The sequence below is a fragment of the Cetorhinus maximus genome, chromosome 5 (genome assembly GCF_964194155.1).
Source record: "Cetorhinus maximus chromosome 5, sCetMax3.hap1.1, whole genome shotgun sequence".
Taxonomy (NCBI): domain Eukaryota; kingdom Metazoa; phylum Chordata; class Chondrichthyes; order Lamniformes; family Cetorhinidae; genus Cetorhinus; species Cetorhinus maximus.
In genome coordinates, this window is record NC_135883.1 from 85,998,718 (window position 1) to 86,017,030 (window position 18,313).

The following is an 18,313-nucleotide window of genomic DNA, read 5'->3' on the forward strand; positions in this document are numbered from 1 at the left end:
GGTCTTGGATATCTGAAAGGAAAAAAGGTACAAGGGTAGGGTTCAGGTAAGGGGAAAGGAAAAGGCAAGAAATGTATGCTTACAATATCAGCAACTTCAACACCAGAAGAGATTGTGGGATGAAGGAGAAATAGGATGAGAAAAGAAGGATTTGGTATGCAAAGGCTTCACCTCCACCACTGGCCATGGTCTCAGAAATGGTCCTTCCGATAACGACAAGCACCATCGCTTCCATGAGGTTGCAACATGCAGTCATGTCTCTCTCTCTCTCCAACTTGTTCCTGCTGCTTCCAGCTGTGTGTAAGAGAGAGGGAAGTGCACTGAGTATTGTGCAAACTGTGTGGGTAATGTGACTGTCATAGTTGACTAGCTGGCAGCATGCGCAAGCTGTGAGATGTGTATTTGAGGCTTGCAAATGTGCTAAGTGTGTAAGGGTGAGGTAAAGCTTATGAATGTTAGGTATGGGGTTGTGAAGTACAAAAGTGCAAAGTTGGCATCCTGCCTGCAATTGAATCAATGACAATGATTTAATTGTGCATGCAATGTGATTCCTGCATCCATTTTCAAGGATTATCCAATAGGCATTGGGGCATATGCTATAATGTATTCCAAGTACTTTATAACAACATGCAAATTACTGAGCCTGTGGGGACAATATTTTTATTTGGAAAGCTTCACGTCAAAAATAACCCTTATTACTCACTTTCATTTTAGCAAGAGGAGGTCAGCTTTCCTCAAGATGCACTATCACTCAATATGAGTCTAGTAAACAACAGCTCAAACACTGACAGCTGCATAATTTAGAGTACAGGCAAAGGAAGGGTCTTAATGTAATGAATCACCAGCCATAAGTGCACAGAAGTTAGGGCTGATAAACCTGCGACCTCCACCACCTAGAAGGGCAAGGGCAGCAGATGCATGGGAACACCATCACCTGCAAGTTCCCCTCCAAGCCACACACCATCCTGACTTGGGGCTATATCGCCATTTATTCACTGTCACTGGGTCAGGTTCCTGGATACCTCCAGCTCTGGCCAGCGCTGGGAGGGACGTGGCTGGAGCTGGGAGGGATGTGGCCGGAGCTGGGGAAAGGAGCCGGAGCCGGGAACAAGTGGCCAGAGCTGGGCCAGAGCACTGGGAGCTGCAGGAAAGTGGCCAGAACCACGGAAAAGCGTGGTGAGTGGGGACCCCGTCTCTATCTTCACATGCTCGCAGTTCCGGCGTTTGCTGCTCCTACTGAGCCTATCAATAGCAAACATGGGAGAGAAACAGGGTGTGATTGGAGGAGCGGTCCCCTGCAGAAATATTCAAAATCACTGACCCATCTTACCGGCATTTTCACCAATTGATCCGGGGGCCACATAGAGAGGCTTCGCGGGTCACACTGTGGGTTGGACAAACCTGGTCTATGGAAATGATTCTTCTTTAGGGAGTTTCACTGATTGAAGGTGTGAAATGCCCTAAATTAAAGTCCCAGACAAGCCTTGGTATGTTGCCCTTTTGAGTTCACTGATGGTCAAGTGTTTAGGATCTGGTGCACTCACTGCTGTGACTGGGGTTCAATTTCTGGTCATGGAGCATGTTTCAGTGAGTGGATAAGACCTGTAAAACACTGTCTGAAAGGGTGATGAAGGCAGATTCAATCATGGTTTTCAAAATTAAATTGGATAGGCACCCGAGGGAAAAAAATAGGGCTACGTGGAAAGGAACAGGGAGTGGATGATCTATATTGCTCTTGCAGAGAGGCAGCATAGGCTTGCTGTGCTCAATGGCCTCCTTCTGTGCTGTAACCATTCTATGGTTCTATGTTCTACATGGCTCAGCCCTCTTTTTTCACTCTGTTCCTTCTACAGAGCAAGGATCTTCATTCTTTCCAACTCTACCCACGGTTTTGCTTCTGATTCCATGCTATTTACATTGCCTCCTTTCACATTACATATCATTAGACCATTTGAAGCAAAGTGATTGAATCATGATGTCAACATAACCTGATCTACTCCAAATCTCCTTCAATGGTGCAATGGGAATCTTGGCCCAGAATTTCCTTTCCCCAGGAAGGGTCGTACCCTGGAGGTACCCCAGAAGATGCGCTGGGGAACCCTCCCCCATCCTCTCCACGCAAGGACAATGGCCTAGTAAGTTCAGACTTCCGATGGGCAACTGCCCTGCGCTGGGACCACCCCGATACTGTTTTAAATTGGAGATTTTGGATGGTTCCGACTCTCTTGGCAGAATAGTTACCCAGGAAAAGTTGGAAAGATTAAAACCACTACTAGCTCCTGGGTAATGATACTGATGGCCTCACCAACCACAACCCCCCAACTGGAGCACCCGACTACGCTCCCCACTGCCCCTGACTACCCCACAACCCCCTGACTAACCCCCATCCTCTGACTACCCCCTGACTACCCTCACCACCCCTCACTACCCACCCCCCCAATTAGCCTCCTGGCCCCCCAGACAAACACCCAGCCCCCTTGATGACCCTCCTGAACCCCTGACTACCCTCCCCACACCAACTGCCCCCACCCCTGATTACCTTCTCAACACCTGACTGCCCCCTGCCCCCCGACTACCTGCCCGACCCCTCAACTACCCCCCCAACCTCCCAACTACCCCCACACCCCCCACCGACTACCCTCCCGACAACTGACTACCCCATCTCCTGACTATCCTCCCGACCCCCCGAGTATTTCCACCCCCCAACCACCACCGTCCAACCTCTCCAACCATCCTGCCCACTTACCTCACACACCTAATTTCTCCCTGGCTTCTTAAGGTGGCTGGAACCTTTAAGCTTCATTGTTGAATTTTTCCCTGGAATTATATGAGGGAACTGGCATAAGACTACAGCAGAACCTTCCCTAAGGCCCTCCACCAGCTATGTACTTGCTCTTTTTACATCTAGGATTTCTCAGTGGAAGTAATGGACTGCAGCTGGGGCGTTGGAAGGATGTTACATTAAAATATATCCACACAAATGTTGGCAAGAGAGCCAAAATACTATGTGATTGATGGAAAAACATCATTTGGCAAAATTTCCATCGTTTGCACTCTGCTTAAAGGGATATCTGATGGCATGAACCGTAGGGGAGGTACGTAAAATGAAAGCACTAGAAAGCCGATAAAATCAAACACAGGGTCATCAGATTGCAGTGACCAAGGAGTTTTTAAAAAAAAATAAACAAGCTACAAAATGTTTTACTCATCTTTAGGGGCTAGTAGCCACACTGCACTTAAGCAGGCCACCGGCAATCACTACGTCCCATCTACAGCAGGGAGCTTAATTTATTGAAATACCCTTAAACTGGAAAATCAGCCAAAATAAATGGGCATCTTTGCAGTTGGGCAACAGTATCTTCATAATTCTAACCAAGATGACTAGTTCTAACATTTGATGCCTCTGTCTTTCATCTATGAAGTGTTCTTGGTTTCACTATCCCCTCACAACTCAAATGAAACTCCCACACCTTCAAGAAGCTTTTCTGTGTCAAGGATTTAATTTGTCCTCAACAATTTTTAACTCTCTGTAACGACCCTGTTCTTCCAGTACTTGAATACTGCTCCCATATGTACAGAGGCTGTTCTCTGCCATTCCTAAACACAATATAAGAAAAAGTTTGGCCCAGGCAACCCTCAGGCCAAATATGCTGGGATCACGCACACTGCTGTTTATCCAGCCAGAAAACATGGGGTCAAGGGAAGGTCACCTAATTCACATGCCTCCAGTGGATCACCAGGTGAGTCCCCTACACCTGGTGAGCCTGCTATATACAAAGGATCACAAACAATGACATAAGTGCCCAGGCCAGGGGTATAGAGATGTCAGCGTTCACCACAGGAAACTTCTTGCATCTATGCATGCAGTCTCCTGGGCAGGGGCCCACTCTATTAAAATACTTACTTGCCTCCTCTTCAACGCTCCAGACATTGATGCCAGCCTGGGACCAGGTGGACCCCATTTCAGTCGGGAGGTAGCCGTTATGTCTACTCTGACAAGGGGTACTGCCGCCAAAACTTTGTCTTACGTTGAGGGCTGAGGTTGCAGGAACTCTCGATTTCTTACGTTCCACAGTCTAAGAGACAGGGCTGCATTTTATGTGCCCCTGCCAGGCATGCTTGGCAGGGGGGGGGGGGGCAGATAAAATCGAATGGGTGCGCATCCCACCACCTTCCCATCCACCCCCAAGCTTACCCCCATAATACCGGGGGGCCCGTGGTAGGTGGGTGGACAGGTGCCAAAATCAGTAGCCCACCTGTTATATTTAAGTGGGCAATCCAGGGTCAGTTAGGCTTGTTACCAAGCTAATTAGCCCCAATAATACACTGCTCATGCCATAAAACAGTTGGCATGGGCAGTCAGGCGGGAGTGGGCAGCCTGATTTTTAAAATAAATTCTTCAAAGTGTGGGAAGGAAGGCTCAGGGGTTCTATATTCAGGGGCTACCCTTTGCAGATTGGAGGTCAGCCCCCCTTAAAAGACTCCCCTCTTTCTTCCTACCCACCTTCTGTCTTAAACGTACCACCCCCATCCCCTGCACCTCCTTAACCTGTCCAAACCCTCTTTGCTCAAGACCCCAGACTTACCTGTTTCTGCAGATGCATTGGGCCTTCTTCTGCTTCCTCTAATTGGGGCCTCAACCTTTTACGATTTACATCAATAACTTAGATGAGGGAAGTGAAGACATGGTAGCTAAATTTGCAGATGACACAAAGATAAGTAGGAAAGTATGTTGTGAAGAGGACATGAGGAAGCTGCAGATGGATATAGATAGGTTGAGTGAATGGGCAAAGATCTGGCAAATGGAGTTTAATGTGGGAAAATGTGAAGTTGTTCACTTTGGCAGGAAGAACAAAAAAACAAAGTATTACTTAAATGGAGAACGGTTCCATAATTCTAAGGTGCAGAGGGGTCTAGGTGTTCTAGTACATGCGTCACAAAAAGTTAGTATGCAAGTACAGCAAGTAATTAAGAAGGCTAATGGAATGCTATCCTTTATTATGAGAGGGATTGAACATAAAAGTAAGAATGATATGATTCAGTTATACAGGGTATTGGTGAGAGCGCACCTCGAATACTGTGTGCAATTTTGGTCTCCTTATTTAAGGAAGGATGTAAATGCATTGGAGGCGGTTCAAAGGAGGTTTACTAGATTGATACCTGAAATGAGTGGGTTGTCTTATGAGGAAAGATTGGACAGATTGGGATTATTCCACTGGAGTATAGAAGAGTGAGGGGTGATTTGACGGAAGTATACAAGATCCTGAATAGTCTTGACAAGGTGGACATCGAAAGGATGTTTCTTGTTGTGGATGAGTCCAGAACTAGCGGGCACTGTTTTAAAATTAGGGGTCACCCTTCTAGGACAGAGATGAGGAGAAATTTTTCCTCTCAGAGTGTGTGCGACTTTGGAACTCTCTGCCTCAGAAGGTGGTGGAGGTGGGGTCATTAAATATTTTTAAGGCAGAGGTAGATAGATTCTTGTTAGGCAAGGGAACTAAAGGTTATCGGGGTTAGATGGGAATGTGGAAATCAAAACACAAGAAGATCAGCCATGATCTTATTGAATGGCGGAGCAGGCTGGGGCTTAACGGTCTACTGCTCCTATTTCTTATTTTCTTATGTTCTTATGCTTCCTAGTTGCAGTCCTGGCAGTGCCCACTAATGTGCTCTTGGCACTGCCGGGACTGACGGAGCTGCCGGCCAATTCGATTGGCTGGCAGCTCCTGAGGGCATGACTTCCTCCCCAGTGAGGGACGGAAGTCCCAAACAGCCGCTGTTTAGCCCACCTGCAGTGCTGCGGGGTGGACTGGCGTGATTGGTGCTGACTTTGCTCCCGGTGGGTTGTGGGGGTGAGCCGTCTGCTCACCCCCGTAACATTAAGCCCACCGCGGACAAGTTTTCATCTGGGTTCTTTGACTTGTCCAGTAACTTTGTGAAAAATCTGCAGAACCCTCCTTAAAATGTGGCAAATGGAGCATACAACATTTCTTTTAGGGTTTCTATGACTCTTCTGCCAAATTTACAGTGGGTGAGTGGGAGAGCACCTATCGTGATTCACTGCCATTATATAAATTACATTAAGTGAACTACTGAAAGGCAATAGGTACTTACTGCAAGGATTACTTGTAGTGAACTATGTGCCACTTCTATATACTGATATTCTAGCAGGCACCCTCTGATATAAATGTAGCGGTGATCCTCTGGTACCCATTCTGGAGTATCAGTTATAGTTGCCACCGCACATCCCGGTCCATTCTCCATCCACCAAGAGCGATGCATAGAAATGTTAAAGGTCATAATCAGGTCAGTATCCTGTGGCAGAAAAAGATGATAGGTTTAAAAAGCCGCCGAAATGTAATGCATCGTGTGATACATTGTAGTTCACATTGGCTATTCGTAAATTCTCAGTTGACCGTAAGACAAAACCCTACTGCATAAATCCTTTGGAAAATTAGTTTTAAGGGGACAAATTTCACAATGTTTCAGCAAGAAAATGGCAAAATACTGGGAGCTATACAGATTAGAATAGCTACATTTTTTTAATATAAACTTATGAAGGCATATTTAGTGGTGAGTAAATGGGTTGAGATTCAGAGCAGTCATGGTATAATTGAATGGCAGAACAAGCTTGAGGAGCTGAATGGCAGATTTAAGGGGGAGGGATGATGGAACCTTGTTCAGGACCTTGTTTCAGGAGATGCTTTGTTGTAGGACCTGGCATATAGTTGACAGAGGTACACTTGTTCATATGAGGTCTATCATCCCCATCATTGGTGGCTGCAGGACTGATATAATGATCCTGGTTGGGTTCAAGGGCTTGACTCCCAAACAGGTTTTTCTGTGCAGTATATTCTGTTATCCTATGATAGTAAATCTAATATTGGGGTCTTCACTAAGCCCAGAACCTGCACCTGTTCTCAGCAGGTGTAAGACCAACTACACCTATTGGGTTATGTCAGGTACTATTCCAAAGGTGGTCCAGGAGCCCCATCAGAAATAGTCCCAAATTGTTAATGTAACTGAAGAAGGACAAGGAATCCCTAGGTCCCAAATTTCTTGGTTCTAGACCCCACCCTAAATTCTGACTCTCCCACCACATCTCCATCAGAATTCAGTCCTCCTGGGTGAAATTTCTGCCTTGTTTGTTTACAAAAGAGTAGTTTAATACCAAGGCTTATGATGCTTCGATTACTTTGCTGCACCAGGAATTAGGTGCAAGAATTTCTGCTACAAATATATTTATCAGTCTGAGATTCAGGCACAAGTGAATAAACAATAAATTATATGAAACAGGAACTCACATTTCTCTATCCTCCTTGATATGAACTATTAAGGAAGCTGCTAAGCTGTAAGATTTTGATACTATACTGATTTTAGCATTTTATATTAATTAGGAGTAATATTTTGGGATCTCATACTAATCACACTTAAATAGATGAGCCTAAGTTCTTGCCTGCTGAGAGAAAGGTAATTAAACAGTTAAGCACAGGCTGCTAGCAATTGCAGCTGTGAGACAGCTTATAAAGAACTCAAGGCTGTCAGTACTGAGACAACTGACTTACTGATAAGAGCTTAGTTGCCTGTTGTCTGAAGTGCTCACAGCATCCTTTTGTATTAAAGTCACACTCAAGGGCTCCCGAAAGATCTCAGCATGAATCTCTCCCTATAGTGATAAAGATGAATACCAACACATATACCTTTTCATGGAATCGCAGAATCGTTACAGTGCAGAAGGAGGCCATTCGGCCCATGGTGTCTACACCGGCTCTCCATTTGTGTGTTATGACTCAATGCCATTCTCCTGACTTTTCCCCATAACCATGTACATTGTTTCAATTTAAATAATCACCTAATGCCCTCTTGAATGCCTCGATTCCCACCACGCTTCCAGGCAGTGCATTCCAGACTGGAGTTTCTCATCTCAGGAACCACTTTTAAAATCTCTTCTGCACCCTTTCCAATGCATTCACATCCTTCCTGAAGTGTGGCACCCAGAACTGTACACAATACTCCAGCTGAGGTCTAACCAGCGTCCTATACAAGTTCCGCACAACATCCTTGCTCTTATACTCTATACCCCTAATAATAAAGCCTAGGAATTTTTATGCTTTATCAACTGCCCTCTCCACCCATCCTGCCACCTTTCATGGCTTATGCACACATGTGCCCAGGTCCCTCTGCTCCTGCACACTCTTTAGAGTTGTACCCCTTATTTTATATTGCTTCTCCATGTTCTTCATACCAAAATTAATTACCTCACACTTCTCTGCATTGAACTTCATCTGCCACCTGTCTGCCCACTCCACCAACTTCTCTATGTCCTTTTGAAGTTTTACACTTTTCTCCTCACAGTTTACAATGCTTCCAAGTTTTGTATCATCCACAAACTTTGAAATTGTGCCTGCACACCAAGATCTAGATCATTTATATATCTCAGGAAAGGCAAGGGTCTCAATACCAGCCCCTTGGGAAGCTCTACTACAAACCCTCCTCCAATCCATTACTCGCTGTTTCCAATAAATCAGCCAATTTTGTATCCACCTTGCTACTGTCCCTTTTATTCCATGAGCTATAACTTTTCTCACAAGTTTGTTGTGCAGCATTGTATCGAATACTTTTTGGAAGCCCATGTACACCACATCAACAACATTCCCCTCATCAACCCTCTCTGTTACCTCTTCAAAATGCTCCAGCAAGTTAGTTAAACATGATTTTCTCTTCAAGAAATCCATGCTGGCTCTTCCTAAACAAATGACATTGTTCCATGTGACTATTAATTCTATCCCTAATAATTAATTTTAATTAGAATCGTTTTCTAGCATATTGATCATTTAAGCATCATCAATGAAGCAATTAAGACAATTTCTTTGCTTCTCTTTCCTATTTCACCCTGAGAGACACCGCTTAACCCTAGTACTAATGGCTTTCAGGACTTGCATGACCAGTCCCCATGTGTGTGAAAACAACTTGAGAAGGCCAACTAGCCTTATCTTGTAATAAAGAGACAACATGATTTATGGGAATGTCATTTACTTTTTATCCATTCATGGGATGTGGGCTTCACTGGCTGGCCCAGCATTTATTGCCCATCCCTAGTTGCCCTTGAGAAGATGATGGTGAGCTGCCTTCTTGAACTGCTGCAGTCCATGTGGTGTAGGTACACCCACAGTGCTGTTATGAAAAAAGTTCCAGGATTTTGACCCAACGACAGTGAAGGAGCGGCGATATATTTCCAAGTCAGGATGGTGAGTGACTTGGAGGGGAACTTCCAGGTGGTGATGTTCCCATCTATCTGCTGCCCTTGTCCTTCTAGATGGTAGTGGTCATGGGTTTGGAAGGTGCTGTCCAAGGAGCCTTGGTGAATTCCTGCAGTGCATCTTGTAGATGGTACACACTGCTGCTATTGTGTGTCGGTGGTGGAGTGAGTGAATGTTTGAGGATGTAGTGTCAATCAAGCAGGCTGCTTTGTTCTGGAAGGTATCAAGCTTCTTCTGTATTGTGAGAGCTGCACTCATCCAGGTGAGTGGAGAGTATTCCATCACACTCCTGACTTGTATCTTGTAGATGGTGGACAGGCTTTGGGGAGTCAGGAGGTGAGTTACTCATCGCAGGGTACCTGGCCTTTGACCTCCTCTTGTTGCCACAGTATTTATATGGCTAGTCCAGTTCAGTTTCTGGTCAATGGTAACCCTCAGGATGTTGATAGTGGGGGATTCAGTGATGGTAATGCCATTGAACGTCAAGGGGTGATGGTTAAATTCTCTCTTGTTGGAGTTGGTCATTGCCTGGCACTTGTGTGGCGTGAATGTTACTTGCCACTTGTCAGCCCAAACCTAGATATTGTCCAGGTCTTGCAGCATTTAGACATGCTGTTTCAACACCGAAGCGCCTGATGTTCAGACAACTCCAGAAAAGGAGGTCCCTGACAAAGTATCTGAAGTTGTAGAGCTGAGACGTTCTACATGCCTAAGGAAACCCCCAGAAAGGCTGAATATGTAAATTACTTACCAGTGTAAATAATTTGCTATCTTGAGAAAATTGTACTTGTAAATATAAAATATATTTCCGAGTAAAGGGGGAGGGATGTGGTAATTATGGTTTTATCTAATGTGTAATATACCTTTAAGAAGAATGCTGTTATGGAAGATCACGTGACCTTGAGTAACCAATAGGAGAGTAGCATGGGCTATTCTGTAGTTTGTAGTGTAGAAATAGGGTTTGAAGTGAAAGCACACGTGTAATTGCTGCTGAGTACCTTTGAAAATAAACACAATGTTTTCCACCCAAGAAGTGTCTGTTGATCAACTCTACCACCCCACAACAAGTATCCAGAAGATCTGACACTGACAATTGCTTTGCAGTCATTATTATACTTCTAATTCTGCCATAGTATGATTTGACCCCTGATCCCCAGAGCATTACCCTGGGTTACTAACTCAGCGATAATACCACTACACTATCACCTCCCTCTTTGCAGTTCTAATTCATGTAACATCAAGAAATTGCATTGAGTACATAGAATGAACATGTGGTTTCCGTTACTGGTTATGTGACTTGAGCCATGAAGCGGGGGGAGGTAAAGCAAGTGACCTAACTTTCAGCCAGTTGAAAGGGTTAATGCCAGGCAAGTCCAAATATGGCACGACTTTACCACATAAGCTCACTTCTTCCACTGTGAAATGCTACAATCTGAGAACAAGCACAGCCGCTTGCCAGGTCACTCAAAATTTAAAGAACACAAACCTCTAGGCTACTGTTTGTAGGATTGAAAATCTGACTGCAGACTGACACACAAAATCCCAATATAAACCTCCAATAGGAGACCCCTGGCCACTAGCTGTCTTATCAAAAAATACTACAGCCAATCAAAGGCCCTGTTCCCTTCTCAGTAATGTTAGATACACCTGCCAATGAAACCCACTACCTCAGGCTGGCTGATTTTTTTGATCTGTATAAAGGTGCAATGCCAGTAGACTATCACCTAATTATCTATAATTGAAGTGTATGCAGACTAAACTGAATACCAATGCAGCAAGATGCTACAGAGTGCTTTTAAGTAATACTGCTCTTTTGAGTAATAAATACCCCTTTTAATGCTACAGTTAGACATAAGTTGTCTCCAATTTGCAAAAAGAAACAGCGAACCATGGCAGATCTTAACCCTGTGTGATACATTTTAACCCTCTATGTGCAAATTCCAGCTATAAAAATATCCAAACTAAAATTATACATAAACAAACAGTATGGCCTGAATTTTCATGCCTCCCTTTGTGTCAGAACGGAGGCAGGGGGAATTTAAAAATGGTGGGATCCAATTCCAGGATTCCACCCCCATTCCCAGTGTGAGCGAGTTTTATGACATTGGGATAAGGGTGCAGGCCAGCACTCAGCAAACCTGTCCTTGCCCACTTCATTGTGGGCATGGGCTTTTTGGATACCCCACTATTTTCATGAGTCAGGCCTGTTTTGGTAGGAAACATGGTTCACGGCAGCTCAGAGGAGTTATGAACCACAGCCTTGATTCAGGAACCTTTTAACAGGTAAGTTTAAAAAGGTCTTACCTATGCACCCTCATATCCCCCATGCCCCTCCATGCTTCCTCGTATCTCCCACAACCCCATGTCTCTCTCATGTCCCCCTGCATCCTCCATGCCCACTCACCAAGTGTACACTATGTACAGAACTAATGAGCCATATAACAATGGTAATTCCTTAAAATGCTCTTGAAAAAAAAAAATCAAAAATCTCCTTTGAAAAAGCTGCTGCTCTTACAATCTTATAAAAGTGTTAATCAGACATACCCATTTATAGTATCAATAACAGGTTTACCTCACTTCACACCTCTTAATCTTGTCCAAATAAACATGGAGACATTGAAAAACATCAAATAAAGTATTACTTATTATAACCTCATAAAGATGTCAATACATCAAAGCTAACACTCCTCTTCAACCTATGTAAACAAACCCCTGCTGAGCTGGTTCCAAGTGAGTCTCAGAACTCAGTCAAGCATTCATAATGAGGCCTTCATAGAACTGTATCAACAAAAACATAGAGTCAGAGAAATAGCAGGGCCATTTACAGCGAGAGAGTGCAATAGAAATAGCGTGGTCATTTACAGCGAGAGAGCGTAAGGGAAACAGCGTGGTCATTTACAGTGAGAGAGTGTGAGAGAAACAGCGGGGCCATTTACAGCAAGAGAGTGTGAGAGAAGCAGCGGGGTGATTTACAGGGAGAGAGTGAGAGAGAAACAGCATGGTCATTTCCAGCGAGAGGGTGCGAGAAGAGTTTGAGACCATTGAAAAGCACGAAAGGGAAAAGAAGGTGGAGAGCAGCTGATTGGTGATTAGGATTGGTGAGTATTTCTATCTTTAAAGTAAAGTAAGGTCTTTAGTTAGTGTTTAGATCTCTAGTCTTTTTTTTCTCTTTTTCTTAAAGATAGCTTGTTAAGTATAAAATTGACACTGGTGTTTTTAAAAAAGTAATTATAATAAAGTGTAAAGAGTGGGGATATTAGAGTAATTAATTAATAAATTGAATAAAATGCGATAGCAGCGCAGGACGGGTGATGTGTTGCTGCTGCAGCATGTGCGCACTGCTGGACACCAAGGCAACCCAGAGCAAACACATCTGTACCAAGTGTTTGCAGCTCAAGGAACTTTGGATCCGAGTTAAGGAGCTGGCGTCCAAGCTACAGACATTGTGCCACATCAGGGGAGGGAAGTTACCTGGACACTTTGCTCCAGGAGGTGGTCACCCCCCTCAGATTAGGTAATTCAAATTTGGTCTGTGATCAGGGACAGCAGGGTGTGACTGCAGGTGAGGCAGGTATGGGAACCCAGGGGGTAATGTTCGAAGAGCCTCAGCCCCTGCACTGCCCAACAGTTACAAGGTTCTTGCAAGCTGTGCAGATGAAAGTGGGGACTGCAGGGAAGATGAGCGAACTGACTACGGCTCCGTGGTACAGGGAGCCATTAAAGTGGGCGGAAGAAATGGGGAACATGGTAGTGTTAGGGGACAGTATAATTAGGGGGATAGATCCTGTTCCCTGCAGCCGTGAGCGTGAGTCCCGAAGACTATGTTGCCTGCCCGGTGCCAGGCTAAGGATATTTCTTCAGGGCTGGAGAGGAACTTGGAGTGAGAGGGGAGGGATCCAGTCGACCTCATTCATGTTTGCACCAATGACATTGATAGGACTAGAAAGGAGGTTCTGCTGAAAGAATTTGAACAGTTAGGAGCTAAATTAAAAAGCAGAATCTCCAAGGTAATAATCTTGGGATGGCTACCTGAGCCACGGGCAAACTGGCATAGTGTAAATAAAGTCAAAGAGTTAAATGCGTGGTTCAGAGATTGGTGTGAGAGGAATGGGTTTCAGTTCATGGGGCACTGGCATCAGTACTGGGGTAGAAGGGAGCTGTTCCAGTGGGACGGGCTTCACTTGAACCATGCTAGGACCAGTGTCCTGGCGAATTGAATAACAAGGGCTATAGAAGGGCTTTAAACTAAATAGAGGGAGGGAGGGTTCTGGAAAAGGGATACATAGGCTTACAAAGTAAAAGGACATGACAGCCTTGGAGGGTAGCTATTTAGGTAATGATACCCAGAGTATGATAGGAAGGGACAGAGAGTACACACATAACAAAAATAGCAGCAAATATGGTCAAAAGGGGAAAAATGGTAAAAAGTCAAAAGTAATGGCCCTTTACTTAAATGTACATAGTACTTGGAACAAAATTAATGAATTAATGACACAAATAGAGGTTAATGGGTATGATCTTATAGCCATTACGGAGGCGTTGTTACAAGGAGATCAACGTTGGGAGCTAAATATTCAGGGGTATGTGACTTTTCGAAAGGACAGGCAGGAAGGAAAGGGTGGTGGAGCAGCTTTGTTAGTATGAGATGGAATAAGTACAATAGCAAGAAGGGACCTTGGATCGGAAGATGCAGAATCCATATGGGTGGAGGTTAGAAATAACAAGGGGAAGTAGAAGCGGTGTAGCCGAGAGGTCCCCTGACAGTAGCTAAACTGTAGGACAGAGAATAAATCAGGAGATAATGATGGCATTTAAAAAAGGCAGTACATTAATAATGGGTGTCTTTAATCTTCAAGCAGATTGGTAAAATCAAATTGGCAGAGGAAGCCACGAATAAGAATTCATAGAGTGTATTTGGGACAGTTTCTTAGAACAATATGTTGTGAATCCAACCAGGGATCAGGCTATTTTGGATCTGGTAGTAATGAGGCATGTTTAATAAATGATCTCAGAATAAAGGATCCCTTAGGAAACAGTGAACATAATATGGTAGAATTTAGCATTCAGTTTGCAAGTGAGAAACTTAAATAAGGGTAATTACAATTGAATGAGGGCAGAGTTGGCTGGAGTGGACTGGGAAAGCAGTTTAGCAGGAAAGACAGTTGATGAACAATGGCTGAGGTTTAAGAAAATAGTTCATGACTCTCAACAAAGATATATCCCAGTGAGGAAGAAGGATTCAAGGAAGGGGATAAGCCAACCATGGTTAACCAAGGAAGTTAAGGACAGTACCAAATTGAAAGAAAAAAAAACATACAATGTGGCAAAGATTAGTGGTAAGCCAGAGGATTGGGAAAATTTTAAAAAACAACAAAAGTTGGCCAAAAATAATAAAGAGGGAGAAAATAAACTTTGAGGGTAAACTAGCAAGTAATATAAAATGGACAGTAAGAGCTTATTTTAACATATAAAAAGGAAGAGAGAGGTCAAAGTGAACATAAGCCTCTTAGAGAATGAGGCTGGGGAAATAATAATGGGGAACAAGGAAATGGCAGAGGAGTTGAGTAAATACTTTGCTTCAGTCTTCACGGTAGAAGATATCAATAGCATTCCAAAAATACTAAATAATCACGGGGCAAAAGTGGGGGAGGTAATAACTACAATAACTATCACTAGAGAAAAAGTACTAAGGAAACTAATGGGGCTAAAGACTGATAAGTCCCTTGGACCTGATGGTTTGCATCCTAAGATATTAAAGAAAGCAGCTACAGGGATAGTGGATGCACTGGTAGTAACCTTCCAAGAATCATTAGATTCTGGAAAAGTCCCAGAGGATTGGAGAATGGCCAATGTAACACCCTTATTCAAAAAGGGAGGGAGACAAAAAACAGATAACTTATAGGCCAGTTAGCTTAACATCTGTCATTGGGAAAATGTTGGAGTCTATTATAAAGGATGTAATAGCAGAGTATTTGGAAATACATAATTTAATCAAGCAGAGTCAGCATGGCTTCATGAAGGGGAAATCATGCCTGACAAATTTATTAGAATTCTTTCAGGAGATAACAAGAATGATAAATAAAGGGGAATCAGTAGACGTAATATATTTGGATTTCCAAAAGTGTTTGATAAGGTACCACACTTAAGGCTGCTTAATAAGATAAAAGCCCATGGTGTTGGGGGTAGTATATTAGCATGGATAGAGGATTGACAAACTAATAGAAGACAAGGAGTTGGGCTAAGGGGGGAGTTTTTGGGATGGCGACCTGTAACTAGCGGAGTGCCACAGGGATCAGTGCTGGGGCCTCAGTTATTTACAATATATATTAATGTCCTAGATGGGGAAGTGAATGTACTATCTCCGAGTTTGTGGATGACACAAAAATAGGTGGAAAGGCAAGTGGTGAGGATGACACACGGAGTCTACAGGGGGATATAGACTGGTTAAGTGAGCGGGCAAAAACTTGGCAGATGCAATATAATGCGGGAAAATGTGAGGTTATCCACTTTGGCAGGAAGAATAGAGGAGCTGAATATTATTTAAATAGAGAAAGACTGCAGAAGGCTGCAGCGCAGAGGGATTTGGGAGTCCTTGTGCATGAATCCCAAAAAGCTAACATACAAGTTCAACAGGTAATAGGGAAAGCAAATGGAATGTTGGCCTTTATTTCAAAGGGAATGGAGTATAAAAATGCAGAAGTCTCGCTAAAACTATACAAACCACTCGTTAGATCACACCTGGAATACTGTGAACAATTTTGGTCCCCTTATATAAGGAAAGATATACTGGCATTGGAGGCAGTCAAGAGAAGGTTCAGTAGGTTGATCCAGGGGATGGAGGGATTTTCTTATGAGGAGAGGTTGAGTCGGTTGGGCCTGTACTCATTGGAGTTTAGAAGAATGAGAGGCGACCTTATTGAAACATTTAAGATTCTTAGGGAACTTGACAGGGTAGATGCTGAGAGGTTGATTCCCCTTGTCGGAGAGTCTAAGACCAGGGGGCATAATTTCAGAGTAAGGGGGCGCCCACTTAAAGATGAGGAGGAATTTCTTCTCTCAGAGGGTAGTGAATCTGTGGAATTCTTTACCTCAGAGGGCTCTTGAGCCTGGTTCGTTAAGTATATTCAAGGCTGAGATAGACAGATTTTTAAGCAGTAAGGGAGTCAAGGGTTGTCGGGAAAAGGTAGGAAAGTGGAGTTGAGGATTATCAGATCAGCCATGATCTCATTGAATGGTGGACCAGACTCGATGGGCTGAATGGCCTACTTCTGCTCCTATGTCTTATGTTCTTATAGTCTTATGTATATGTGTCAGGGGTAAGGGCTAGAAGGCCAAACAGCCTTCAGTACAAATGGGCCAATGTCTCAAACAACCAAGGTGGGCCTTCTAACCAGCTGACCTCAACACTTGTATGCCTCCATGGCCGGCTTTGAACGGCCTCTGGAGGCGACAACCCCAACTTCATCCTGCCCCTGCCTCCTGGACACAAAAATATGGCAGGTGGGGCCCTTTTTAAAAGAAGATGGTTCTGCTAGGTCGAGAAGATTTCCGACTTGACCTACCCACCTTCTCGATGAAAATCTAACCCTATGTTTTTGTCAATGTTTGTTTTAGAGCAAGGATGATACTGTAATAGTAAAAACAAAGTCTAAAGGTGTGATGTTCCTTTCAGTTCTTGAAAATGAGAGAGATCTTTTGAAGTTACCACATTAAATTTAGTAGTTAAAAGTAGATAACTGAATGGATCTTCTGCTTTATCCTGGATATGCTGCTGAAAGCTTGCCTAAATCTTAAGGCTAACGTGGCCACACTGAAAAATATGGGGATCTGGGATCCACCCATGAGATGGATCTGAAGTATGAGAGCCAAAATAACCTGGAGCACAAAGGTTAGGAATGGCCCACAAAATGTATCCATTACTCGCAATAACAAAACAAAAAATCTAGTCCATTGCAATATGATGCTTTTCTCATTTTAGGAAATCATAAGATTTGATTTAGGAGAAACAAACCAAAAATGCACTTGTTTTTATGAAGGACCTTTTATTTTAAATAAGGTTATATATAATAAGGAGATCTTGTGGCGCAGTGGATAGCGTGTTTGCTTCTGTGTGAGAAGCTCGGGTTTTAGATCCCCAGGACTTGATAGTCAAGGAAGGTGTGTTCATGGCGCAGCCAAACAGGTTGATTATTAGCCTACAAATCGTCCAACACACTAATGGCAGGTGATAAGAGTGGGAGAGAATCCTGGTTAGCCATATGATGGAAATAATGTTGGAGCCCCTGCCATCATTATCCATAGCTCCAGACTGCAACATGCATGTAAAAGTGTATGTTGCCACTGTAACTCAGACTCCCTCAGTAAACTGTAACACACCACCACCATAGATAACAAACATGCTTTTGTTGCTCTGTATTTTAGATTTCATTCATACTGTCAGAATTTCATTTAAAGGTATATTTACAACTGAGTATGATGTGCTTAAAATGTTCTATTTTAGTAAAAGACTAAAATATTGATCAATGGATTGGTTAGATGCAATCATCTAACCAAGAAAACTTAAACCCTGTGAACTAAAGCAGTTCCTTTAAGCAGTTAATTATAGTCAAATCTAAAAGACTGGTAAGCATTTTCCAGTAGAAATTCTTAAGTACGAACAGCATTGTTTCAGTAATTCTAGTAAACGTCCCATAACAGTTTATTAAAATACATAAATTTACTCGGCCAAATATATTCGCCCACCAAAGAAAATCAACAGTGTGAAGTACCTTGTATGTTGCAGATTACAAGATGTACTACAATTCCTGAAAAGCTGTAAACTATTAAGTGGTGTCGGTATAATTAAAATGCCCTGTAATGATTTAGGTGTTAGTGGCCACATCACAAAATGAACATATGATTGGAAATAGAGGAATTTAATGATTAAATGAGATCAGGATCATTCAGTCAAGTTGAGAAGAGTCATTAACATACTACCCTTAAGATAAAGGCAATTATTGCTGATATTTGATGACCAAAAGACGCGTGAAATAAGAAATTATCCTTGATCTGGA

General features: G+C 43.3%; 1 protein-coding gene across 1 annotated transcript in view; it reads right to left on the reverse strand.

Annotated features, from left to right (window-relative positions):
* nkain2 (sodium/potassium transporting ATPase interacting 2) overlaps positions 1-18,313 on the reverse strand; it is a 468,973-nt gene that overhangs the window by 162,234 nt on the left and 288,426 nt on the right. Inside the window, exon 3 of the mRNA XM_078542174.1 lies at positions 6,115-6,315. Coding sequence (XP_078398300.1) covers positions 6,115-6,315 — 201 coding nt within the window. The remainder of the gene's footprint in view (positions 1-6,114; positions 6,316-18,313) is intronic.